Source organism: Pelobates fuscus, chromosome 1 (assembly GCF_036172605.1).
Source record: "Pelobates fuscus isolate aPelFus1 chromosome 1, aPelFus1.pri, whole genome shotgun sequence".
Lineage (NCBI taxonomy): Eukaryota > Metazoa > Chordata > Amphibia > Anura > Pelobatidae > Pelobates > Pelobates fuscus.
The window spans coordinates 204,484,636-204,509,125 of record NC_086317.1 but is presented as its reverse complement, the minus strand read 5'-3'; the positions used below and the strand labels follow the sequence as shown (position 1 = coordinate 204,509,125).

Here is a 24,490-nt window from a genome sequence, read left to right as displayed (position 1 = left end):
ACTCTCTCTCGTTCTCACTCTCTCTCGTTCTCACTCTCTCTCGTTCTCACTCTCTCTCGTTCTCACTCTCTCTCTCGTTCTCACTCTCTCTCGTTCTCTCTCTCTCTCTCTCGTTCTCTCTCTCTCTCTCGTTCTCTCTCTCTCTCTCGTTCTCTCTCTCTCTCTCGTTCTCTCTCTCTCTCTCGTTCTCTCTCTCTCTCTCGTTCTCTCTCTCTCTCTCGTTCTCTCTCTCTCTCTCGTTCTCTCTCTCTCTCTCGTTCTCTCTCTCTCTCTCTCGTTCTCTCTCTCTCTCTCGTTCTCTCTCTCTCTCTCGTTCTCTCTCTCTCTCTCGTTCTCTCTCTCTCTCTCTCGTTCTCTCTCTCTCTCTCGTTCTCTCTCTCTCTCGTTCTCTCTCTCTCTCTCGTTCTCTCTCTCTCTCTCGTTCTCTCTCTCTCTCTCGTTCTCTCTCTCTCGTTCTCTCTCTCTCTCTCGTTCTCTCTCTCTCTCTCTCGTTCTCTCTCTCTCTCTCTCGTTCTCTCTCTCTCTCTCGTTCTCTCTCTCTCGTTCTCTCTCTCTCTCTCGTTCTCTCTCTCTCTCTCGTTCTCTCTCTCTTCTCTCGTTCTCTCTCTCGTTCTCTCTCTCTCTCTCTCGTTTCTCTCTCTCTCTCTCTCGTTCTCTCTCTCTCTCTCTCTCTCTCTCTCGTTCTCTCTCTCTCTCTCGTTCTCTCTCTCTCTCTCGTTCTCTCTCTCTCTCTCGTTCTCTCTCTCTCTCTCGTTCTCTCTCTCTCTCTCTCGTTCTCTCTCTCTCTCTCGTTTCTCTCTCTCTCTCTCTCGTTCTCTCTCTCGTTCTCTCTCTCTCTCTCGTTCTCTCTCTCTCTCTCGTTCTCTCTCTCTCGTCTCTCTCTCTCTCTCGTTCTCTCTCTCTCTCTCGTTCTCTCTCTCTCTCTCTCGTTCTCTCTCTCTCTCTCTTTTTCTCTCTCTCTCTCTCGTTCTCTCTCTCTCTCTCTCGTCTCTCTCTCTCTCTCTCGTTCTCTCTCTCTCTCTCTCGTTCTCCTCTCTCTCTCTCGTTCTCTCTCTCTCTCTCTCGTTCTCTCTCTCTCTCTCTCGTTCTCTCTCTCTCTCTCTCGTTCTCTCTCTCTCTCTCTCGTTCTCTCTCTCTCTCTCTCGTTCTCTCTCTCTCTCTCTCGTTCTCTCTCTCTCTCTCTCGTTCTCTCTCTCTCTCTCTCGTTCTCTCTCTCTCTCTCTCGTTCTCTCTCTCTCGTTCTCTCGTTCTCTCTCTCTCTCGTTCTCTCTCTCTCTCTCTCTCGTTCTCTCTCTCTCTCGTTCTCTCTCTCTCTCTCTCGTTCTCTCTCTCTCTCTCGTTCTCTCTCTCTCTCGTTCTCTCTCTCTCTCTCTCGTTCTCTCTCTCTCGTTCTCTCGTTCTCTCTCTCTCGTTCTCTCTCTCTCGTTCTCTCTCTCTCGTTCTCTCTCTCTCTCGTTCTCTCTCTCTCTCTCTCGTTCTCTCTCTCTCGTTCTCTCTCTCTCTCTCTCGTTCTCTCGTTCTCTCTCTCTCTCTCTCGTTCTCTCGTTCTCTCTCTCTCGTTCTCTCGTTCTCTCTCTCTCGTTCTCTCTCTCTCTCTCTCGTTCTCTCTCTCTCTCTCTCGTTCTCTCTCTCTCTCTCGTTCTCTCTCGTTCTCTCTTCTCTCTCTCTCTCTCTCGTTCTCTCTCGTTCTCTCTCGTTCTCTCTCTCTCTCTCTCGTTCTCTCTCGTTCTCTCTCTCTCTCTCTCGTTCTCTCTCTCTCTCTCTCGTTCTCTCTCTCTCTCTCTCTCGTTCTCTCTCGTTCTCTCTCTCTCTCTCTCGTTCTCTCTCTCTCTCGTTTCTCTCTCTCTCTCTCGTTTTCTCTCTATCTCTCTCGTTCTCTCTCTCTCTCTCGTTCTCTCTCTCTCTCTCGTTTTCTCTCTCTCTCTCTCGTTCTCTCTCTCGTTCTCTCTCTCTCTCTCTCTCTCTCTCTCTCTCGTTCTCTCTCTCTCTCTCTCGTTCTCTCTCTCTCTCGTTCTCTCTCCTCTCTCGTTCTCTCTCTCTCTCTCTCGTTCTCCTCTCGTCTCTCTCTCTCTCGTTCTCTCTCTCTCTCTCGTTCTCTCTCTCTCTCTCGTTCTCTCTCTCTCTCTCGTTCTCTCTCTCTCTCTCGTTCTCTCTCTCTCTCTCGTTCTCTCTCTCTCTCTCGTTCTCTCTCTCTCTCTCGTTCTCTCTCTCTCTCTCGTTCTCTCTCTCTCTCTCGTTCTCTCTCTCTCTCTCGTCTCTCTCTCTCTCTCTCGTTCTCTCTCTCTCTCTCTCGTTCTCTCTCTCTCTCTCTCGTTCTCTCTCTCTCTCTCTCTCTCGTTCTCTCTCTCTCTCTCGTTCTCTCTCTCTCTCTCGTTCTCTCTCTCTCTCTCGTTCTCTCTCTCTCTCTCGTTCTCTCTCTCTCTCTCTCGTTCTCTCTCTCTCCTCTCTCGTTCTCTCTCTCTCTCTCGTTCTCTCTCTCTCTCTCTCGTTCTCTCGTTCTCTCTCTCTCTCGTTCTCTCTCTCTCTCTCTCTCGTTCTCTCTCTCTCTCGTTCTCTCTCTCTCTCTCGTTCTCTCTCTCTCGTTCTCTCGTTCTCTCTCTCTCGTTCTCTCTCTCTCTCTCTCGTTCTCTCGTTCTCTCTCGTTCTCTCGTTCTCTCTCTCTCGTTCTCTCTCTCTCTCTCTCTCGTTCTCTCTCTCTCGTTCTCTCGTTCTCTCTCTCTCTCGTTCTCTCTCTCTCTCTCTCTCGTTCTCTCTCGTTCTCTCTCGTTCTCTCTCTCTCTCTCTCGTTCTCTCTCTCTCTCTCGTTCTCTCTCTCTCTCTCTCGTTCTCTCTCTCTCTCTCGTTCTCTCTCTCTCTCTCGTTCTCTCTCTCTCTCTCGTTCTCTCTCTCTCTCTCGTTCTCTCTCTCTCTCTCGTTTCTCTCTCTCTCTCTCTCGTTCTCTCTCTCTCTCTCGTTCTCTCTCTCTCTCTCGTTCTCTCTCTCTCTCGTTCTCTCTCTCTCTCGTTCTCTCTCTCGTTCGTTCTCTCTCGTCGTTCTCTCTCGTTCGTTCTCTCTCGTTCTCTCTCTCTCTCTCGTTCGTTCTCTCTCGTTCTCACTCTCTCTCTCGTTCGTTCTCTCTCGTTCTTCACTCTCTCTCTCGTTCTCTCTCGTTCTCACTCTCTCTCTCGTTCGTTCTCTCTCGTTCTCACTCTCTCTCTCGTTCTCGCCCGTGTGTTCTCTCTCGCCCTCTCTCTCTCTCGTGTGTGTGTTCTCTCTCGCTCTCTCGCCCGTGTGTTCTCTCTCGCCCTCTCTCTCTCTCGTGTGTGTGTTCTCTCTCGCTCTCTCTCTCGCTCGTGTGTTCTCTCTTGCTCTCTCTCGTGTGTCTCTCTCGCCCTCTCTCTCTCTCGCTCGTGTGTGTTCTCTCTCGCCCTCTCTCTCTCTCCCTCTCTCTCTCTCGTGTGTGTTCTCTCTCGCTCTCTCTCTCGCTCTCTCTCTCGCTCGCGTGTTCTCGCTCTCTCTCTCGCTCGTGTGTCTCTCTCTCGCGTGTTCTCTCTCTCTCTCTCGTGTGTTCTCTCTCTCTCGTGTGTTCTCTCTCTCTCGTGTGTTCTCTCTCTCTCGTGTGTTCTCTCTCTCTCTCTCTCGCGTTCTCTCTCTCTCTCGCGTTCTCTCTCTCTCTCGCGTTCTCTCTCTCTCTCGCGTTCTCTCTCTCTCTCGCGTTCTCTCTCTCTCTCGCGTTCTCTCTCTCTCTCGTGTTCTCTCTCTCTCGTGTGCTCGTGTTCTCTCTCTCTCTCGCTCGCTCGTGTGTTCTCTCTCTCTCTCTCGCTCGCTCGTGTGTTCTCTCTCTCTCTCTCGCTCGCTCGTGTGTTTCTCTCTCTCTCTCTCTCTCTCTCTCTCTCTCGTGTGTTCTCTCTCTCTCTCTCTCGCGTGTTCTCTCTCTCTCTCTCGCGTTCTCTCTCTCTCGCGTTCTCTCTCTCTCTCTCGCGTTCTCTCTCTCTCTCGCGTTCTCTCTCTCTCTCGCGTTCTCTCTCTCTCTCGCGTTCTCTCTCTCTCTCGCGTTCTCTCTCTCTCTCGCGTTCTCTCTCTCTCGTGTGCTCGTGTGTTCTCTCTCTCGCTCGCTCGTGTGTTCTCTCTCTCTCTCGCTCGCTCGTGTGTTCTCTCTCTCTCGCTCGCTCGTGTGTTTCTCTCTCTCTCGCTCGCTCGTGTGTTCTCTCTCTCTCGCTCGCTCGTGTGTTCTCTCTCTCTCGCTCGCTCGTGTGTTCTCTCTCTCTCGCTCGCTCGTGTGTTCTCTCTCTCTCTCGCTCGCTCGTGTGTTCTCTCTCTCTCTCGCTCGCTCGTGTGTTCTCTCTCTCTCGCTCGCTCGTGTGTTCTCTCTCTCTCTCGCTCTCGTGTTCTCTCTCTCTCTCGCTCTCGTGTTCTCTCTCTCTCTCGCTCTCGTGTTCTCTCTCTCTCTCGCTCTCGTGTTCTCTCTCTCTCTCGCTCTCGTGTTCTCTCGTGTTCTCTCTCTCGTGTGCTCGTGTGTTCTCTCTCTCTCTCGTGTGCTCGTGTGTTCTCTCTCTCTCTCGTGTGCTCGTGTGTTCTCTCTCTCTCTCGTGTGCTCGTGTGTTCTCTCTCTCTCTCGTGTGCTTGTGTTCTCTCTCTCTCTCGCTCGCTCGTGTGTTCTCTCTCTCTCTCGCTCGCTCGTGTGTTCTCTCTCTCGCTCGCTCGTGTGTTCTCTCTCTCTCTCGCTCGCTCGTGTGTTCTCTCTCTCTCTCGCTCGCTCGTGTGTTCTCTCTCTCTCGCTCGCTCGTGTGTTCTCTCTCTCTCTCTCTCGCTTGCTCGTGTGTTCTCTCTCTCTCTCTCGCTCGCTCGTGTGTTCTCTCTCTCTCTCTCGCTCGCTCGTGTGTTCTCTCTCTCTCTCTCGCTCGCTCGTGTGTTCTCTCTCTCTCTCTCGCTCGCTCGTGTGTTCTCTCTCTCTCTCTCGCTCGCTCGTGTGTTCTCTCTCTCTCTCTCGCTCGCTCGTGTGTTCTCTCTCTCTCTCTCGCTCGCTCGTGTGTTCTCTCTCTCTCGCTCGCTCGTGTGTTCTCTCTCTCTCGCTCGCTCGTGTGTTCTCTCTCGCTCGCTCGTGTGTTCTCTCTCTCTCGCTCGCTCGTGTGTTCTCTCTCTCTCGCTCGCTCGTGTGTTCTCTCTCTCTCGCTCGCTCGTGTGTTCTCTCTCTCTCTCGCTCGCTCGTGTGTTCTCTCTCTCTCTCGCTCGCTCGTGTGTTCTCTCTCTCTCTCGCTCGCTCGTGTGTTCTCTCTCTCTCTCGCTCGCTCGTGTGTTCTCTCTCTCTCTCGCTCGCTCGTGTGTTCTCTCTCTCTCTCGCTCGCTCGTGTGTTCTCTCTCTCTCTCGCTCGCTCGTGTGTTCTCTCTCTCTCTCGCTCGCTCGTGTGTTCTCTCTCTCTCTCGCTCGCTCGTGTGTTCTCTCTCTCTCGCTCGCTCGCTCGTGTGTTCTCTCTCTCTCTCGCTCGCTCGTGTGTTCTCTCTCTCTCTCGCTCGCTCGTGTGTTCTCTCTCTCTCTCTCTCTCTCTCTCTCTCGTGTTCTCTCTCTCTCTCGCTCGCTCGTGTGTTCTCTCTCTCTCTCGCTCGCTCGTGTGTTCTCTCTCTCTCTCGCTCGCTCGTGTGTTCTCTCTCTCTCTCGCTCGCTCGTGTGTTCTCTCTCTCTCTCGCTCGCTCGTGTGTTCTCTCTCTCTCGCTCGCTCGTGTGTTCTCTCTCTCTCGCTCGCTCGTGTGTTCTCTCTCTCTCTCGCTCGCTCGCTCGTGTGTTCTCTCTCTCTCTCGCTCGCTCGTGTGTTCTCTCTCTCTCTCTCGCTCGCTCGTGTGTTCTCTCTCTCTCTCGCTCGCTCGTGTGTTCTCTCTCTCTCTCGCTCGCTCGTGTGTTCTCTCTCTCTCTCTCTCGCTCGCTCGTGTGTTCTCTCTCTCTCTCGCTCGCTCGTGTGTTCTCTCTCGCTCGCTCGTGTGTTCTCTCTCTCTCGCTCGCTCGTGTGTTCTCTCTCTCTCGCTCGCTCGTGTGTTCTCTCTCGCTCGCTCGTGTGTTCTCTCTCGCTCGCTCGTGTGTTCTCTCTCTCTCTCGCTCGCTCGTGTGTTCTCTCTCTCTCGCTCGCTCGTGTGTTCTCTCTCTCTCGCTCGCTCGTGTGTTCTCTCTCTCTCGCTCGCTCGTGTGTTCTCTCTCTCTCTCGCTCGCTCGTGTGTTCTCTCTCTCTCTCGCTCGCTCGTGTGTTCTCTCTCTCTCTCGCTCGCTCGTGTGTTCTCTCTCTCTCTCGCTCGCTCGTGTGTTCTCTCTCTCTCTCGCTCGCTCGTGTGTTCTCTCTCTCTCTCGCTCGCTCGTGTGTTCTCTCTCTCTCTCGCTCGCTCGTGTGTTCTCTCTCTCGCTCGCTCGCTCGTGTGTTCTCTCTCTCGCTCGCTCGCTCGTGTGTTCTCTCTCTCTCGCTCGCTCGCTCGTGTGTTCTCTCTCTCTCGCTCGCTCGCTCGTGTGTTCTCTCTCTCTCTCTCGCTCGCTCGTGTGTTCTCTCTCTCTCTCGCTCGCTCGTGTGTTCTCTCTCTCTCGCTCGCTCGTGTGTTCTCTCTCTCTCTCGCTCGCTCGTGTGTTCTCTCTCTCTCTCGCTCGCTCGTGTGTTCTCTCTCTCTCTCGCTCGCTCGTGTGTTCTCTCTCTCTCTCGCTCGCTCGTGTGTTCTCTCTCTCTCTCGCTCGCTCGTGTGTTCTCGCTCTCTCTCTCGCTCGTGTGTTCTCTCTCTCGCGTGTTCTCTCTCTCTCTCTCGTGTGTTCTCTCTCTCTCTCGTGTGTTCTCTCTCTCTCTCTCTCTCGCGTGTTCTCTCTCTCTCTCTCGCGTTCTCTCTCTCTCTCGCGTTCTCTCTCTCTCGCGTTCTCTCTCTCTCTCGTGTTCTCTCTCTCTCGTGTGCTCGTGTTCTCTCTCTCTCTCGCTCGCTCGTGTGTTCTCTCTCTCTCTCGCTCGCTCGTGTGTTCTCTCTCTCTCTCGCTCGCTCGTGTGTTCTCTCTCTCTCTCGCTCGCTCGTGTGTTCTCTCTCTCGCTCGTGTGTTCTCTCTCTCTCTCGCTCGCTCGTGTGTTCTCTCTCTCTCTCTCTCGTGTGTTCTCTCTCTCTCTCTCTCTCTCGTGTTCTCTCTCTCTCTCTCGTGTGCTCTCCTCTCTCTCGTTCTCTCTCTCTCTCGCTCGCTCCGTGTGTTCTCTCTCTCTCGTGTGTTCTCGCTCGCTCGTGTGTTCTCTCTCTCTCTCGCTCGCTCGTGTGTTCTCTCTCTCTCTCTCTCGCGCTGTGTTCTCTCTCTCTCTCGCGTTCTCTCTCGTGTGTTCTCTCTCTCTCTCTCGCGTTCTCTCTCTCTCTCGCGTTCTCTCTCTCTCTCGCGTTCTCTCTCTCTCTCGCGTTCTCTCCTCTCGTCGTCTCGTGTTCTCTCTCTCTCGTGTGCTCGTGTGTTCTCTCTCTCGCTCGCTCGTGTGTTCTCTCTCTCTCTCTCGCTCGCTCGTGTGTTCTCTCTCTCTCTCGCTCGCTCGTGTGTTCTCTCTCTCTCGGTCGCTCGTGTGCTTCTCTCTCTCTCGCTCGCTCGCTCGTGTTCTCTCTCTCTCGCTCGCTCGTGTGTTCTCTCTCTCTCGCTCGCTCGTGTGTTCTCTCTCTCTCTCGCTCTCGTGTTCTCTCTCTCTCTCTCTCTCTCTCGTGTTCTCTCTCTCGTGTGCTCGTGTGTTCTCTCTCTCTCTCGTGTGCTCGTGTGTTCTCTCTCTCTCTCGCTCGCTCGTGTGTTCTCTCTCTCTCTCGCTCGCTCGTGTGTTCTCTCTCTCTCTCGCTCGCTCGTGTGTTCTCTCTCTCTCTCGCTCGCTCGTGTGTTCTCTCTCTCTCGCTCGCTCGTGTGTTCTCTCTCGCTCGCTCGTGTGTTCTCTCTCGCTCGCTCGTGTGTTCTCTCTCTCTCTCGCTCGCTCGTGTGTTCTCTCTCTCTCTCTCGCTCGCTCGTGTGTTCTCTCTCTCTCGCTCGCTCGCTCGTGTGCTCTCTCTCTCTCGCTCGCTCGTGTGTTCTCTCTCTCTCGCTCGCTCGTGTGTTCTCTCTCTCTCGCTCGCTCGTGTGTTCTCTCTCTCTCGCTCGCTCGTGTGTTCTCTCTCTCTCGCTCGCTCGTGTGTTCTCTCTCTCTCTCGCTCGCTCGTGTGTTCTCTCTCTCTCTCGCTCGCTCGTGTGTTCTCTCTCTCTCTCGCTCGCGTGTTCTCTCTCTCTCTCGCTCGCTCGTGTGTTCTCTCGCTCGCTCGTGTGTTCTCTCTCTCGCTCGCTCGTGTGTTCTCTCTCTCGCTCGCTCGTGTGTTCTCTCTCTCTCTCGCTCGCTCGTGTGTTCTCTCTCTCTCTCTCTCGCTCGTGTGTTCTCTCTCTCTCTCTCTCTCTCTCTCTCGTGTTCTCTCTCTCTCGTGTTCTCTCTCTCTCGTGTGCTCGTGTGTTCTCTCTCTCGCTCGCTCGTGTGTTCTCTCTCTCTCTCGCTCGCTCGTGTGTTCTCTCTCTCTCTCGCTCGCTCGTGTGTTCTCTCTCTCTCTCGCTCGCTCGTGTGTTCTCTCTCTCTCTCGCTCGCTCGTGTGTTCTCTCTCTCTCGCTCGCTCGCTCGTGTGTTCTCTCTCTCTCGCTCGCTCGTGTGTTCTCTCTCTCTCGCTCGTGTGTTCTCTCTCTCTCGCTCGTGTGTTCTCTCTCTCTCTCGCTCGCTCGTGTGTTCTCTCTCTCTCTCGCTCGCTCGTGTGTTCTCTCTCTCTCTCGCTCGCTCGTGTGTTCTCTCTCTCTCTCGCTCGCTCGTGTGTTCTCTCTCTCTCTCGCTCGCTCGTGTGTTCTCTCTCTCTCTCGCTCGCTCGTGTGTTCTCTCGCTCGCTCGTGTGTTCTCTCTCTCGCTCGCTCGCTCGTGTGTTCTCTCTCTCGCTCGCTCGTGTGTTCTCTCTCTCTCGCTCGCTCGTGTGTTCTCTCTCTCTCTCTCTCGCTCGTGTGTTCTCTCTCTCTCTCTCTCTCTCTCTCGTGTTCTCTCTCTCTCGTGTTCTCTCTCTCTCGTGTGCTCGTGTGTTCTCTCTCTCTCTCGCTCGCTCGTGTGTTCTCTCTCTCTCTCGCTCGCTCGTGTGTTCTCTCTCTCTCTCGCTCGCTCGTGTGTTCTCTCTCGCTCGCTCGTGTGTTCTCTCTCGCTCGCTCGTGTGTTCTCTCTCGCTCGCTCGTGTGTTCTCTCTCGCTCGCTCGTGTGTTCTCTCTCGCTCGCTCGTGTGTTCTCTCTCGCTCGCTCGTGTGTTCTCTCTCGCTCGCTCGTGTGTTCTCTCTCGCTCGCTCGTGTGTTCTCTCTCGCTCGCTCGTGTGTTCTCTCTCGCTCGCTCGCGTGTTCTCTCTCGCTCGCTCGCGTGTTCTCTCTCGCTCGCTCGCGTGTTCTCTCTCGCTCGCTCGCGTGTTCTCTCTCGCTCGCTCGCGTGTTCTCTCTCGCTCGCTCGCGTGTTCTCTCTCGCTCGCTCGCGTGTTCTCTCTCGCTCGCTCGCGTGTTCTCTCTCGCTCGCGTGTTCTCTCTCGCTCGCGTGTTCTCTCTCGCTCGCGTGTTCTCTCTCGCTCGCGTGTTCTCTCTCTCTCGCTCGCGTGTTCTCTCTCGCTCGCTCGCGTGTTCTCTCTCGCTCGCTCGCGTGTTCTCTCTCGCTCGCTCGCGTGTTCTCTCTCGCTCGCTCGCGTGTTCTCTCTCGCTCGCTCGCGTGTTCTCTCTCGCTCGCTCGCGTGTTCTCTCTCGCTCGCTCGCGTGTTCTCTCTCGCTCGCTCGCGTGTTCTCTCTCGCTCGCTCGCGTGTTCTCTCTCGCTCGCTCGCGTGTTCTCGCTCGCTCGTGTGTTCTCTCTCGCTCGCTCGCTCGTGTGTTCTCTCTCGCTCGTGTGTTCTCTCTCGCTCGCTCGCTCGTGTGTTCTCTCTCGCTCGCTCGCGTGTTCTCTCTCGCTCGCTCGCGTGTTCTCTCTCGCTCGCTCGCGTGTTCTCTCTCGCTCGCTCGCGTGTTCTCTCTCGCTCGCTCGCGTGTTCTCTCTCGCTCGCTCGCGTGTTCTCTCTCGCTCGCTCGCGTGTTCTCTCTCGCTCGCTCGCGTGTTCTCTCTCGCTCGCTCGCGTGTTCTCTCTCGCTCGCTCGCGTGTTCTCTCTCGCTCGCGTGTTCTCTCTCGCTCGCTCGCGTGTTCTCTCTCGCTCGCGTGTTCTCTCTCGCTCGCTCGCGTGTTCTCTCTCGCTCGCTCGCGTGTTCTCTCTCGCTCGCTCGCTCGTGTGTTCTCGCTCGCTCGCTCGTGTGTTCTCGCTCGCTCGCTCGTGTGTTCTCTCTCGCTCGCTCGCTCGTGTGTTCTCTCTCGCTCGTGTGTTCTCTCTCGCTCGCTCGCTCGTGTGTTCTCTCTCGCTCGCTCGCTCGTGTGTTCTCTCTCGCTCGCTCGCTCGTGTGTTCTCTCTCGCTCGCTCGCTCGTGTGTTCTCTCTCGCTCGCTCGCTCGTGTGTTCTCTCTCGCTCGCTCGCTCGCTCGTGTGTTCTCTCTCGCTCGCTCGCTCATGTGTTCTCTCTCGCTCGCTCGCTCGTGTGTTCTCTCTCGCTCGCTCGCTCGTGTGTTCTCTCTCGCTCGCTCGCTCGTGTGTTCTCTCTCGCTCGCTCGCTCGTGTGTTCTCTCTCGCTCGCTCGCTCGTGTGTTCTCTCTCGCTCGCTCGCTCGTGTGTTCTCTCTCGCTCGCTCGCTCGTGTGTTCTCTCTCGCTCGCTCGCTCGTGTGTTCTCTCTCGCTCGCTCGCTCGTGTGTTCTCTCTCGCTCGCTCGCTCGTGTGTTCTCTCTCGCTCGCTCGCTCGTGTGTTCTCTCTCGCTCGCTCGCTCGTGTGTTCTCTCTCGCTCGCTCGCTCGTGTGTTCTCTCTCGCTCGCTCGCTCGTGTGTTCTCTCTCGCTCGCTCGCTCGTGTGTTCTCTCTCGCTCGCTCGCTCGTGTGTTCTCTCTCGCTCGCTCGCTCGTGTGTTCTCTCTCGCTCGCTCGCTCGTGTGTTCTCTCGCTCGCTCGCTCGTGTGTTCTCTCTCTCTCGCTCGCTCGCTCGTGTGTTCTCTCTCTCTCGCTCGCTCGCTCGTGTGTTCTCTCTCTCTCGCTCGCTCGCTCGTGTGTTCTCTCTCGCTCGCTCGCTCGTGTGTTCTCTCTCTCTCGCTCGCTCGCTCGTGTGTTCTCTCTCTCTCGCTCGCTCGTGTGTTCTCTCTCTCTCGCTCGCTCGTGTGTTCTCTCTCTCTCGCTCGCTCGTGTGTTCTCTCTCTCTCGCTCGCTCGTGTGTTCTCTCTCTCTCGCTCGCTCGTGTGTTCTCTCTCTCTCGCTCGCTCGTGTGTTCTCTCTCTCTCGCTCGCTCGTGTGTTCTCTCTCTCTCGCTCGCTCGTGTGTTCTCTCTCTCTCGCTCGCTCGTGTGTTCTCTCTCTCTCGCTCGCTCGTGTGTTCTCTCTCTCTCGCTCGCTCGTGTGTTCTCTCTCTCTCTCGCTCGCTCGTGTGTTCTCTCTCTCTCGCTCGCTCGTGTGTTCTCTCTCTCTCGCTCGCTCGTGTGTTCTCTCTCTCTCGCTCGCTCGTGTGTTCTCTCTCTCTCTCGCTCGCTCGTGTGTTCTCTCTCTCTCGCTCGCTCGTGTGTTCTCTCTCTCTCGCTCGCTCGTGTGTTCTCTCTCTCTCGCTCGCTCGTGTGTTCTCTCTCTCTCGCTCGCGCTCGCTCGTGTGCTCTCTCTCTCTCTCGCTCGCTCGCTCGTGTTCTCTCTCTCGCTCGCTCGTGTTCTCTCTCTCGCTCGCTCGCTCGTGTTCTCTCTCTCGCTCGCTCGCTCGTGTTCTCTCTCTCGCTCGCTCGCTCGTGTTCTCTCTCTCGCTCGCTCGCTCGTGTTCTCTCTCTCGCTCGCTCGCTCGTGTTCTCTCTCTCGCTCGCTCGCTCGTGTTCTCTCTCTCGCTCGCTCGCTCGTGTTCTCTCTCTCGCTCGCTCGCTCGTGTTCTCTCTCTCGCTCGCTCGCTCGTGTTCTCTCTCTCGCTCGCTCGCTCGTGTTCTCTCTCGTGTTCTCTCTCTCTCGGCCAATCCCTGCGAACATCAAATGAAAAGATAAATGTCCAGGCATAACTGATGTTTCTTCTGAAAGGCAGTCTCAAAATAGTTTCGGCTCCTCTCTGATTCTTTATCAAGTCATATAATGTATAATTTAGCAGTTAACCGAGTCAAAAAGGAATGGGTAACTTAAAGGACCACTATAGTGCTTGTTTGCCCCCCTCCTGCTGGGCTCTAGGGGGAGAAAAGGGTTAAAATCTTACCTTTCTCCAGCAGCAGGCTCCCTCGGCGCTGAGGACTCTCCTCCTAACGACGTCATCGGCTGAATGCCCATGCGCTGCAAGAGCCGCACACACATTCAGTCAGTCCATAGGAAAGCATTTCTCAATGCTTTCCTATGGACGCTGACGTCTTCTCACTGTGAAAATCACAGTGAGAAGCGCCTCTAGCGGCTGTCAATGAGACAGCCGCTAGAGCCTGGATTGACTCATCTGTAAACATAGCAGTTTCTTTGAAACTGCTATGTTTACAGCAGGCAGGGGTTAACTCTAGATGGACCTGGCACCCAGACCACTTCATTGAGCTGAAGTTGTATGGGTGCCTATAGTCCTCTTTGTATTATTCTCTTCTTCTCAAATAGTTCCCATGATGATCTCTCAAAGTTCATCTACATTTAAAAGAGTATTAGATTTTGCCTCTGACACCAACTCTCACAGTTCCCGCAATATTAGCAATGTAGCTTCCTTGATTTTGAGCCTTATTTGCACCTTTTTTCTTATCTACCATTTTCCTTTGCAATTATAAACATGTGGGCAAGGATTCTCCCCATCATTTCTATATCTGGTAATGTCAGTATGTTCACACTTCTTTTTATTTACATTTTGTGTTGTAGACTACCATGAAAGGAAAGAAAACACTGAAAAGGAATGCTTCACCAGAGGAGAGCAATGGAACCACTGAGACAAAGCGTCCAAAGAGTATGTTTTTACCCTAAGACAAGGGCTATAAAAAATAAAGGCACCATGTTGTTGTGGTGACCCAGAAACTTAAAACTGGTTTTGGGAAGTTATCCACTACTTTTATGTGCTTCAGATCAGTGAAGATGTTTCTAACCTGATGTTCTGATTAATTTCATTGCATGGAGCAAAAGGAAGCAGTCTGGCTTGTCCAGTCATAATAATTTCTGTTGAATACTATGTTGTGTGCATGCACTATAAAAATGCAAGTTAGGGTGTAATTGACATTCAGTTTTGTATGTTTGCGTATATACATTTAAAAAAAATACAGAATAATGTTGTTCTGAGCTGAGAACCCTATGCTTTTGTCGACCGTAGTAATTCAAATGGTTTTTCCTGTATCTCTTCTCAGTAGTGACCCACCCCTCACATGGCACAGTTGGAGGACAGGTTTTGGCCCTAGGGCAAGGTGATGTTGGTCAGCTGGGTCTGGGAGAGGATGTGATGGAGAGAAAAAGACCAGCTTTGGTGCCTCTCCCAGAGGAGATTGTACAGGCAGAGGCAGGAGGAATGCACACAGTTTGTTTGGGAGCATCCGGAACTGTAAGTTTGCCATCCATCAAATGTATGTAATGGGTAATGCCTGAGTTGTGGCAACTAACAGACTTCTTCATCTTTTCTATTAGATTTATACTTTTGGCTGTAATGACGAAGGGGCACTGGGCAGAGACACTGCTGAAGAAGGATCAGAAACGACACCTGGAAAGGTTGAGCTATCTGAAAAGGTTGTACAGGTGTCTGCAGGAGACAGTCATACAGCTGCTTTGACAGAAGATGGTAGAGTGTTCATCTTTGGATCCTTCAGGGTATGTGCTGTCTGGAAGAATCAGAAATGGCCTTTTAAGCACAGCTTTGCAGTTCTTATAGCACTGTGAAAATACTGACATTTTGTATGTATTCAAGTAGAGATTGTAGCCGTATTCCAGTGATGCAGATTTACAAAACACATAAAATTTGTATCTTCTAATACACTTTTTATTTTATTAAATTTTTGACTAACATAATTTTGTAATGTCAAGCTTTTGGGAAAAACCTCCCTTTCTCAAGTCTAAAGCATTTCTGAGCAAAGAGGAAACATAGAATTCAAAGTTGAGTTGTGATATAGGGCTTAAAGTGACATGAGTGCAGATAAGACAGATTTGATTAGACCCCATTTTCCGAGGGATGTAAATATCTTGTGTGAAGATCAGAGTGAAGGGGGTGGGGGGAGAGGGAAAAAAAAAAAAAAAAAACAGAGAAAACCATGTAGAATGTGCTAGAAGGGGGAGAGTTAAAAAAAATAAATAAAAAAATAATTAATTGCTTGTATAAAGATACAAAATATATATAATTTTATTTTTACTCCAGCAAAATGAAAGCAGTGGGGAAATAACAGAGAAACATCAACATTCTTCTGGGTTATTTTTTTTTTTTTTTTATACTATATAAATGGAGAGTATTGTTGGGTAATCTAAGGTTTTATATGTATGGAATATAGATTGAATAATATCTGATATTCACACACCTAGAGCCTTCAGTGACCCTGTAGTCCTTTGTTTGAAGCGGTGATATAAACACTTATGAATGGCAGATGACAAACAGACTTTGCTTAACCTCTTAAGGACGGCGGGCTGTAAATGCCGGCGGGCAGCATAACCGTTCTTTCCGCCCATGTGGCCGATGCCATTAGCCTGCTGCAGATCGTGGTCGGGTGCATGCCTGGCCACCCAGGCAGCCCCCCTGTGCCCAGTGACCGCGGTCTGCTGTCACTGCAATCAGTAATCAGGCGCCATTCCCCTGCTGCAGATCACAATTGACCGCGATTTGCACAGTCTGATTGCAGTGACAGACTGTCACTGCAATCTGTGTTACTATGTGTCAGCCTATTGGCTGACCTGTAACTGCAGCCATGATCCCCCCTGCAGATCGCGGTAGGGGACATGCCTGTACCACTCAGGCACCAGGCACTCCCCCTGTGGCCATGCGAATCCTGTACTGGTTACACATGGGCGTTTTGCATTTACCAGGGAAAGGATAGCCATCTTGATTATTTAAAAAAATTATATTGCTTTGAAACCCTAGCCTGTGGCACAGTGAGGAAGAATCGCAGGGGTTTCCCCCAAACCCTGGCAAGAGGTTCCTCTTCAGTTCTCCGCCAGGATGAGTTCCTTGCCCTTCGCTTCAGAGATAGGAAGGATGTATACATGCTGTCTATGATGCACGACAAAAGTACAGTGCCAGTGTCTGTGAGAGGTAGCACTGAGCATCTGGAAAAGCCGAAGTGCATTGTATACTACAGCAAGTTTATGGGGTGAGTAGACTTGGCTGACCAATGCATACAGCCCTATCTGGTGAAACAAAAAACTAGGACCTGGTACAAGAAAATTGAAGTCTACGTGAGCCAGATTGCAATTTTTAATGCCTATGTCCTCTCTAAAAAGAGGTCATAGGTAGGCCCTGCCCTTTCCTCGAGTTCACGCCAAGCCATTTGTCCCGTTTGGTTTTTACCCAGTCCCCAATCCCACTTTGGAATCAGGAGATCTCCAAAGACTTTGTGGCAAACACTTCCCTTCCTGAATGCCACCCACCCCTGTACTGAAAGGGTTAAAAGAAAAATCATTTTTTTTTTTTTTTTTTTAACTTTTCACACCGTAACTCTACTTGGGCCCAGCATGGCTGTTAAAATGGCTAGATCAAATATCTCAAATTATGCCATTTGTTGTACTCTGGGTTGCTTACTTTTGAAAATGGTATGCCATAACGGTGGAAATGTTATTACCCAGGCTGCAATACTCTCTGAAAAGCCACATAGGCCCAGAAAATCACTTTGACAAACTTACAAGCTGAAAGGGCATCTAATAGTTTTGTCCCCGTGACTTCCCCCAAAAACAGAAAATCTGGTACATTTGGGTTCTGTTATATTCAGGAGACTATGTTAAATACAAATAGTGAGGCTTTGTTGCAATAACTCGTATAAGGAATTTGAAATGTCCTGTGAAAAGTAAGTTCATGTGTGTGAAAAAGCACAAATAAAACTATAACCACTATGTGGGCACTTCATTTCTGATAAAGTGGTTAGACCATCTCAAATTATGCCATTTGTTATACTCTGGGTTGCCTACTTTTGAAAATGGTATGCCGTAATAGTGGAAATGTTATCACCCAGGCTGCCATGCTCTCTCAAATGCGAGAGAGGCCCAGAAAATCACTTTACCAAATTTCACTGTAAAAAAGCATAAATGGATAAGCTGTGTATATATGACCCAATACCGTTCCAAAACCCTATACATGGGGGTGGGGGGGGGTGGTACCGTGGCGCTCGTGATACATCACTGAACAAAGCTAGGAGTGTTTCAGGACAGTAAACTATATACTGACTGACAATTTTAGTAAAAGTACAGGTTTTTAGTTTTTTGTGTGTGTGAAAAATGGAGAAGACAAAAACCCCAATAAACAAACACTAAATTTGGCTAGGGTTTGTGCCCAAGGGGCGACTAAAAAAGACTGGGCATACCCCATTTTGAATACCCTGGGATGTCTACTTTTTCAAATGGTATGCCATGATGGGGGTAATCTTCATTTCTTGGCTGCCATATGATCGCAAAGGCAGCCTAGACACAGCAAACTAATCTGACAAATTTCAATGTAAAAAAGCATAAATGGATAAGCCGTATATGTGACCCTGTAACTTTCCAAAACCCCATAAAAACTATACATGGGGGCTACTGTTTTACTTGGGAGACATTTCTGAATTCAAATATGTATGTTTTATTGCAGGAAAACCGAACAGTATTCTGACACTAACCATTAAATTGCCATGCAGAAATTGAAAAATATCACAATTTGTTAATTTTTGAAAGTTGTGGATTTTTTTTTTTTTATTCATATAAAATGGAGTTACATATATGAATGTTTTTAAAATGAAATGAATGCTCTGTTTCCCCTGAACAAAATGATCTATAATAAGTGCTCACAACTTGTACATTTGGCTCAGTCCTTAAGGGGTTCAAATATGTATTTTAATAATACACATTATAAAATGCAAAGCAACAATACAATACAATTTTATAATCAATTTGCTATATTATATAGGAGTTCAAATCAACAAGTCAATTCATTTACTTAACAAGCCTAAGAGTCAACATTATATCTCTTTATCTACAAGCTTATCAGTAGAGAACAATAAAACATACAAATTTCACAGCAGATCAGCATAAGGAATTAACAATATGACACCCCTTGCATTGCATTGTGTGGGTTTTTTTGGGGGTTTTTTTTCTCAGCCATTATTATGAGATTTTATTTATTTTATGTTATTCTTTGCATTGTTAAATAAAATAGGCCTTTGGGCCAATTCAGGCATTGTGTTCTCCTCCATTCCTGCAAGCAAATTTTTTATTTTTTTGTTTTATTATTTTTTTTTTTCCCCCTCTTATCCTTAGGATAATAATGGTGTTATCGGTTTGTTGGAGCCCATGAAGAAGAGTAATGTTCCTATACATGTGGAAATAAATGTACCTGTCATCAAAATTGCCTCAGGTGACTATATATGCTAAGGTTAGTTAAGAAATATTGGTGTCCAACGTGTCACTGACATTCTCTCTTCCCTCCAGGAAATGATCATCTTGTAATGCTTACCTCAGATGGTGATATTTACACCTCAGGTTGTGGAGAGCAGGGTCAGCTAGGCCGTGTTCCTGAGAGGTTTACTAATCGTGGTGGGCGCAAGGGCCTTGGTAAGTAGCAATGATTACAAATGATATTTAAATGACCCATATAGATCTGTAGTAATCAGCAGGTAGGTTTCCATCTGTGATGATAAAAGTCCCAGTTTGCTGAGGTACTTGTTTGTAGGTGTGTTTCTAGTTTGTCTTCCTCTTTCAACTCCCAGAGTACAACATGCCATCGAACACCTAAAGAAAAATGCTTGTGTAAGGTCGAGTGGATTATCTTGGGATTATACCTGTTGTTCCTCGAATTGTATGGGTTATAAGCACCTTTTATTGTTTCCTTCATATGTGCATAATGTATGAATATTTGTAAATATCTGAAGTAAATCAAGAATTATCTGCTAAAAAGTCAAAAGAAACAAGCTGCTCTCCCAGAAGCAGCTGGAAGAGCCTTTCTAGGAGTGGCCCCTTAAGGTACTCTTCTCTGGCCATTAAGTTAGATGGGAAGAAATTCAAAATGTTAAAACAAGAGGAAAAACCTGTTACATTTCAGGAGACACATGTAGAATTGTGGTAAATCAGAGCCTAAAAGGTAGTTTTCCACATCAACCCAGTTATTATTTTTTTTTCTCTCCTACCAGGGAATGCCAAGTTTGTATTTGTCAATTGGCTACAATCATAAGAGTAAGTTTAGTCCACTGAGCAATTTGAGCCAATCTGATTACAATTCCCTGGCTATCCTGCAGTTCACTCCTATAAAACAATCTATGGCAAACTGTAAATAGTTAGTCCATCCACACCAGTTGGAACAGGCAGGGCTTTAAATGATAATCCAAGGAGAAGATTCATCTTCATACAGTGTATTCCATCCAGGAGATCGTCATGATCACGTTTTGAAAATTCAAATTTGTAAAGGACATATTGCTTCATAAAAGAGTAGTTGTTGTTTTGTTTTTTCCCTATCATTGGGGGTTCTATCATTCATTGATTAATAGAAAATAGACTACCCAACAGCATGCAATGTCCTGCTTCATTTGTGAAGAACAATAAGACAGGGCTCAGCATTTCCACTTGCTTGTCTGAGATTTGCAAGTAGATATTCAGCCCAGGCAAGTCTGAAGTGATCACCCACTGTCTGCACTGCCCTCTACTGTTCTGAGTTAGTAGTTTAATAAATATTACAGGAAGATGTTTGCAGCAGACTGGGATAAGTGCTAAAATTGGAGCTAGCATATATTCCTAATTTTTATTTTGTTTTTTTTTTATTAAAAAAAAAAAAACATTTCTAGCACATATACAGGGTTTTGTACAAAAAAACTAACTGTATAAAGCACCACAGGTCCCTCCTTAAGATTTGAAGAAAGATTTCATTTGTGTTGGAGGAAATGGTGTATTTTTTATTTTATTTTTTTTTTTTTTTAGTATTTACATTTCTTTATTTTGTCTCACACTATTTACCATAATGTACACAAAACAAAAACATAAAGGGGAACAGAAAAAGAAAAGGAGAAGGGACATGCATAATTCTCGCAATACATATCATCACAATACTTTCTATTATTCTAATTTTTTTTTTTATTATTCTAATAGAGTAATAGAATTGGAAATTGTGTATCTTTTAAAAAGCATATTGAAACCCCATCAAAGGGCCAGCTCAATGAAGTTGTCTGGGTGCCAGCTCCCCCCTAGTTTTAACCCTGCAGCTGAAAACATAGCAGTTTCAGAGAAATTGCTGTGTTTACATTGCAGGGTTAATCCAGCCTCTAGTGGCTGTCTCCCTAGACAGGCTGCTTTTGCGATCCTCAATGCGAAAATCGCATTGAACTCACGCTGGACGTCCATAGGAAAGCATTGAGTAATTCTTTCCTATGGGCGGTTTGAATGCGCACACGTCTCTGACCGTGCATTCGGAGCTGATATCGGCAGGGGGAGAAGAGGACACCAGTGCCAAGGGAGCCCGGTGCTGGATTAAGATAAGTAGCTGAAGGGTTTTTAATCCCTTCAGCCCAGCGGGTTTGTTTTCCTGGCAATATAGTGCTCCTTTAATATCTGTAGTAAGTTTCCCAGTATAACTGTATTACAGCTTATTTATAGCTAATCAGTGTCCTAACCCTGCATTTCAGACACGAATATACACACTCACAGATGCACAAGGATACTTATTGCGAGACACACCATCTCAGGCACTTACACAGATACACAGCCACAAACGGGTACTAGCCTATGCTCCTAGTTACACACTGATTTGCGTTTGTCAGTTGCCTGTGTCTTTTCGTGTGTGTGTGTGTGTGTGTGTGTCCAACCAAGGAGGCAACATGGCTGCAATGTCAGTGTAATAGTGTTGGACTTTGAGGGATCCTTCTTGAGCTTAGAAACTATATTGATCATGTTTCCATAACTGTCCCTGAGTTTGTGGCCTCACATGCAAATGAGCAAACTGGTATCATGTTTCAGAATTCTTATACAGTACCACAATGTGTGTATAAATAAAATGTATTGTTACACCAAAAAAAAATGGAAACTATTGTGTGCTTTAGTTACAGGTTTATTCCCTAAATGAAAATTCTAAGTGAAATTCAAAATGTATACTAAAATATCCAAATTAGAAATCTTGAATTCACTGTAATTTATTTATTTTTTTTTATTTTTTTTACTCTTTAAAATACATTTTGTATGTTTTTTATTTTTTTTATTTTAGAAACAGTGTGTGTGTGTGTGTGTGTATATAATTTTTTTTTATTTATAATTCCCCCAACCCACAGAGCGACTTTTGATACCTCAGTGCATTCACTTGAAAGTTAAAGGGGCTGGCCGTGTGCATTTCCAGGATGTCTTCTGTGGTGCATATTTCACCTTTGCAGTATCAAGCGATGGACATGTTTATGGTTTTGGTCTTTCTAACTACCATCAACTGGGTGAGCAATCTCTTTTCCTTGCCAATACTTAAATTTTGTTGGGGCTTATTGATTGTCTGTACTTGATATTTGACACTACTCCCTTCTCCATAGGTACAAAGAGCACAAATTCCTGCTTTGCACCTCAAAACCTGACTTCTTTCAAAAATTCTACCAAGTCCTGGGTAGGCTTTTCTGGGGGGCAGCACCACACCATCTGTGTGGACTCAGATGGTAAGATCCCCTGATTGTTCTTGTGATCTGTCTGTAACTTTCCAAAGTCTCCCTTTTGTGTTCTAATGTGTAGATGACAACCCACAAGATCTTGCTTTTTTTTATTTATTTATTTTCCATTTTTCTTCCAGGAAAAGCATACAGTCTTGGTCGCTCAGAATATGGCCGACTTGGGCTTGGAGAACAGGCAGAGGAGAAAAGTGAACCTACTGTGATTCCAGATTTACCCAAAATTGCATCTGTAGCCTGTGGTGCATCAGTCAGTTATGCTGTTACTAGGGATGGTGAGTGTCATTCGTGTATATGAATGTGTTGCTCATTGCATCTATTTCCTGTCTTTAGTAACATGTTTTCTGCATTACCTTCTTAATTCAGGTAATGTCTTTTCTTGGGGAATGGGAACCAACCAGCAACTGGGCACTGGTGAAGAGGAAGATGTCTGGAGCCCCTGTGAAATGACCGGGAAGCAGCTTGAAAATCGGGAAGTCTTATCAGTGTCCAGTGGAGGACAACACACTGTTCTATTGGTGAAAAATCGCAGCTGACCACCTGACCTATGAACTGCTTCACCATTGACTGCACCACCTCTAAAAAAAAATAAATATTTTTTTAATTTTATTTTGTGCCCTTTCTGTCTGTGACACCCTGTGAGGGGCATATTAACCAATGCATATCCATGTCTGTAGTTTGCCCTTACCTGTGTATCTCTACATCTTTGTCTACCATCTGTGCAGTTTGTGCGGTTTTTCCTCATTATACGTAAAATAGCTATACAATCAACAATGTTCCCTGTGCTTTTCTGTCAATATGGTTTTTACTTGATGAGGCAGAGACAAAGTCCAGAAAACATACTTTCCTTGTTCCAACTCTTTGTGAGTTTTATAATTCTTATTAAATTTTATTTTTAATATCCCCCTAATCACAGAAAGCAAATTGCTTTATTTTTTTAGTGTGAGCGAACCTCTTTTGAATGAGTGTATGACACTAGGATATATTTCTATATCCCATTTAAAAAATAAAATCTGCATGGCAGGGATGTAATACACCTTTTAAACTCTTTGGAATAAATCTGTTTTTCATAAAAGAAATTGGTGTCCTTTTTATTGTGTAATATAAAAAAAAAAAAAACTATGTTTACATTAGGGTTAATCCAGCCGCTAGTGGTGCTGCCGTGCTTCTCACTGTGATTTTCAGTGAGAAGATGCCAGCATCCATAGGAAAGCATTGAGAAAGCGTATTCGGCGGAAGAGGGAGGAGAGTCTCCAGGGCCAAAGGGAAGTGACTAACCCCTTCCTCCCCCTACAGCCTGGCGGGAAGGGGGTTGTGGGAGTGGGGGGGGAACTATTAACACTATAGTGCCAGGAAAACCAGAGCCGTCCGACAGCCACTAAAACTAAACCCAAACTCCGATTGCCGGCCGTTGGGGGCATTATTAGGGTCAGGACGTGTTAAAAGAAAAATAAAATGGCTGCCACAAACGGAAATGTCTCCGTGAACGGTAAAACACACGAATCAAAGTAAGCGAACCAGGAGTGTGTTCGCAGAAACTAACGCAAGGCTAATATAATAGAGCGTTCGCTGCAAACATACAAATAAGCAGTTCGTATGAGGGGTCCTATGCGTTCATGGGAACAAAGTCCCAAACAGGAAAGCTGAATGAAACACGCGTGTGCACTTTCCAATCCAGTAAATGGCGGTTGTACGGTTAGAAGTGAGGAAAAATAGCGCGACGTTGGCTAAACGTCCCTGCGCCTTATTAATAAACATTGGGCCCAGGGAAGTCAGAAAATAAAACCACCTCAAAAGGGAAAATTATATATAGATATATAAAAATGAAAATTAGTAATCATACAATCAAATATTAATACTGAAATAACTAAATTAAAAATTACCAATATTAAACTCCACAATATAATGCTGTAATAATTCAGAATATTATGTAGAAGAAGATCCCCATGGGACCTGGTTTTACTTAACACCAAAGAGCAGCAAAGAAATAGGAAACAGTTTATTAGACACCGCCTATTATGCTGAAGAGTGGAATCCGATTGGCTGTTCCTGTCGCTAGGACGATGTACCACTCAGGCTATTTATTGTTACCATACTGTTATTTTTTTCTTTGCTGATAAGGGAAATAAAGAGTGCAGCATAATAGGAGCCTCCATGTCTTAATAAAATTAGATTCTATGGCTGCCACCAGATACATGAGGTATGCTTCTACTGTAAATGCACTGGATACTTTGAATCATGCTGCTTTACTAAGTCAAAGGACATCTTGGCAATGAGGAAGGACTTCATCTACAGCAAGCATGTCAAACTCGTGGGCCGCATTCGGCCTCAAGGACCATCTTTGCGGCCCGGCGAGCCAAGAGTACATGCGGGTAAGTTTTAGCAGAGTAGGCACCTGCAATGTAGGGAAAGCAGGTGCCTACTCTGCTAAAACTTACCCGGCCAGGAAGGAGGGCCAGCGAGGGAATTCAGTGTTCCTGCTCCTCACTGCTCCATTGCGTGCGCCGTCTGTAGGGAAGCCGGGCGCCGGAATATGAATTTTTTTTTTTGCGCCTCACATAAACTTAAACCTTGGGCTGAAAAGACAAGGCCATATGTTAATAATTCCTGGCTGTCAATGCACTCTCTTTGCACCCTGATGAAGTGGACTCACCTTTTTTCTTTTAGATACAATTTTCTCCACCTCCCTTAGAAGTGTATCTAAGTTGAATAAAGTTACACATTTAGAATACTTTCTGTGACAAACTCCCCTTTTCAAGTGAGTTTGCCATGAGCTCCTGGAGGAGCCTGCTTGCCAGCCTCCTGCTCACAGACTATGGGCACTGCAGGGAAACCTGTATAAAAGACTACCAAACTTGACCGACTGTTAGCACTGATTTCCCTGTAACTGTTTTGGGCATGGTGCCATGATTGCGGTCGTTTAAATTTATGACTTCCAGGTAGTGATGTTGCGAACATGAAATTTTCCGTTCGCAAACGCGAACTTCCGCAAATGTTCGTGAACGGGTGAACCCGGCGAATCGCCATAGACTTCAATAGGCAGGCGAATTTTAAAACCCACAGGGACTCTTTCTGGCCACAATAGTGATGGAAAAGTTGTTTCAAGGGGACTAACACCTGGACTGTGGCATGCCGGAGGGGGATCCATGGGAAAACTCCCATGGAAAATTACATAGTTGATGCAGAGTCTGGTTTTAATCCATAAAGGGTATAAATCACCTAACATTCCTAAATTGTTTGGAATAACGTGCTTTAAAACATCAGGTATGATGTTGTATCAATCAGGTAGTGTAAGGGTTACGCCCGCTTCACAGTGACAGACCAAACTCCCCGTTTAACCAACCGCAAACCGTTTATTTGCACAACCGCAAACTCCCCATTTGCACAAGGTTGGATACCAAGCTAGCCATGTCCCGTTCCTTGTCCTCCCTGATGTCATTGAAGGTCTCTTCCTCCACCCAGCCACATACAACACCAAGGGTTCCCTGAAAGGTGACAACAAGCACCCTGTATTTTTTTTTTTTTTTTAATGTACACTACTGTTACACCAGATATGAGTTGCACTGGTGTGACACTGTGCCCTGGCAGGCCCTGAAACACACACGTGTGAAGGAAACTGACTGCTATTATATTACAGTCAAAAAAGTTTTGTTTGTTTTTTAAATGCAAGCTATTGTCACACCAGATATGAGTGGTGGCACTGGGA

At 47.8% G+C, this 24,490-nt stretch overlaps 2 protein-coding genes and 1 pseudogene across 2 annotated transcripts; 1 reads left to right on the top strand and 2 right to left on the bottom strand.

The window, feature by feature from the left end:
* Positions 1–216: 216 nt before the first annotated feature.
* On the bottom strand, positions 217–1,344 carry LOC134591236 (RNA-binding protein 25-like; the record flags this gene model as incomplete). Its single annotated transcript, XM_063444452.1, has 1 exon — positions 217–1,344. A coding segment is annotated over one exon (1,128 nt), but the record flags the coding sequence as incomplete, so codon positions are not given.
* A 496-nt stretch (positions 1,345–1,840) lies between these two features.
* LOC134591220 (RNA-binding protein 25-like) lies at positions 1,841–2,980 on the bottom strand (annotated as a pseudogene).
* Positions 2,981–12,854: 9,874 nt separating this feature from the next.
* On the top strand, positions 12,855–21,857 carry RCC1 (regulator of chromosome condensation 1). The gene is made up of 9 exons (XM_063444451.1): positions 12,855–12,959; positions 13,351–13,541; positions 13,625–13,804; positions 17,420–17,516; positions 17,591–17,713; positions 20,410–20,562; positions 20,656–20,775; positions 20,907–21,059; positions 21,151–21,857. The coding sequence occupies exons 1-9, from the start codon at positions 12,881–12,883 to the stop codon at positions 21,318–21,320; spliced, it is 1,266 nt and encodes a 421-aa protein (XP_063300521.1). The 5' UTR covers positions 12,855–12,880; the 3' UTR covers positions 21,321–21,857.
* The last annotated feature ends 2,633 nt before the right edge of the window (positions 21,858–24,490 follow it).

Coding starts and splice junctions, on each gene's coding strand:
- RCC1 (XM_063444451.1), top strand. CDS start 12,881: ATGAAAGGAAAGAAAACACTGAAAAGGAATGCTTCACCAGAGGAGAGC. Junction 20,563..20,655: donor TTCTAACTACCATCAACTGG/GTGAGCAATCTC, acceptor CCTTCTCCATAG/GTACAAAGAGCACAAATTCC. Junction 21,060..21,150: donor TTATGCTGTTACTAGGGATG/GTGAGTGTCATT, acceptor TTCTTAATTCAG/GTAATGTCTTTTCTTGGGGA.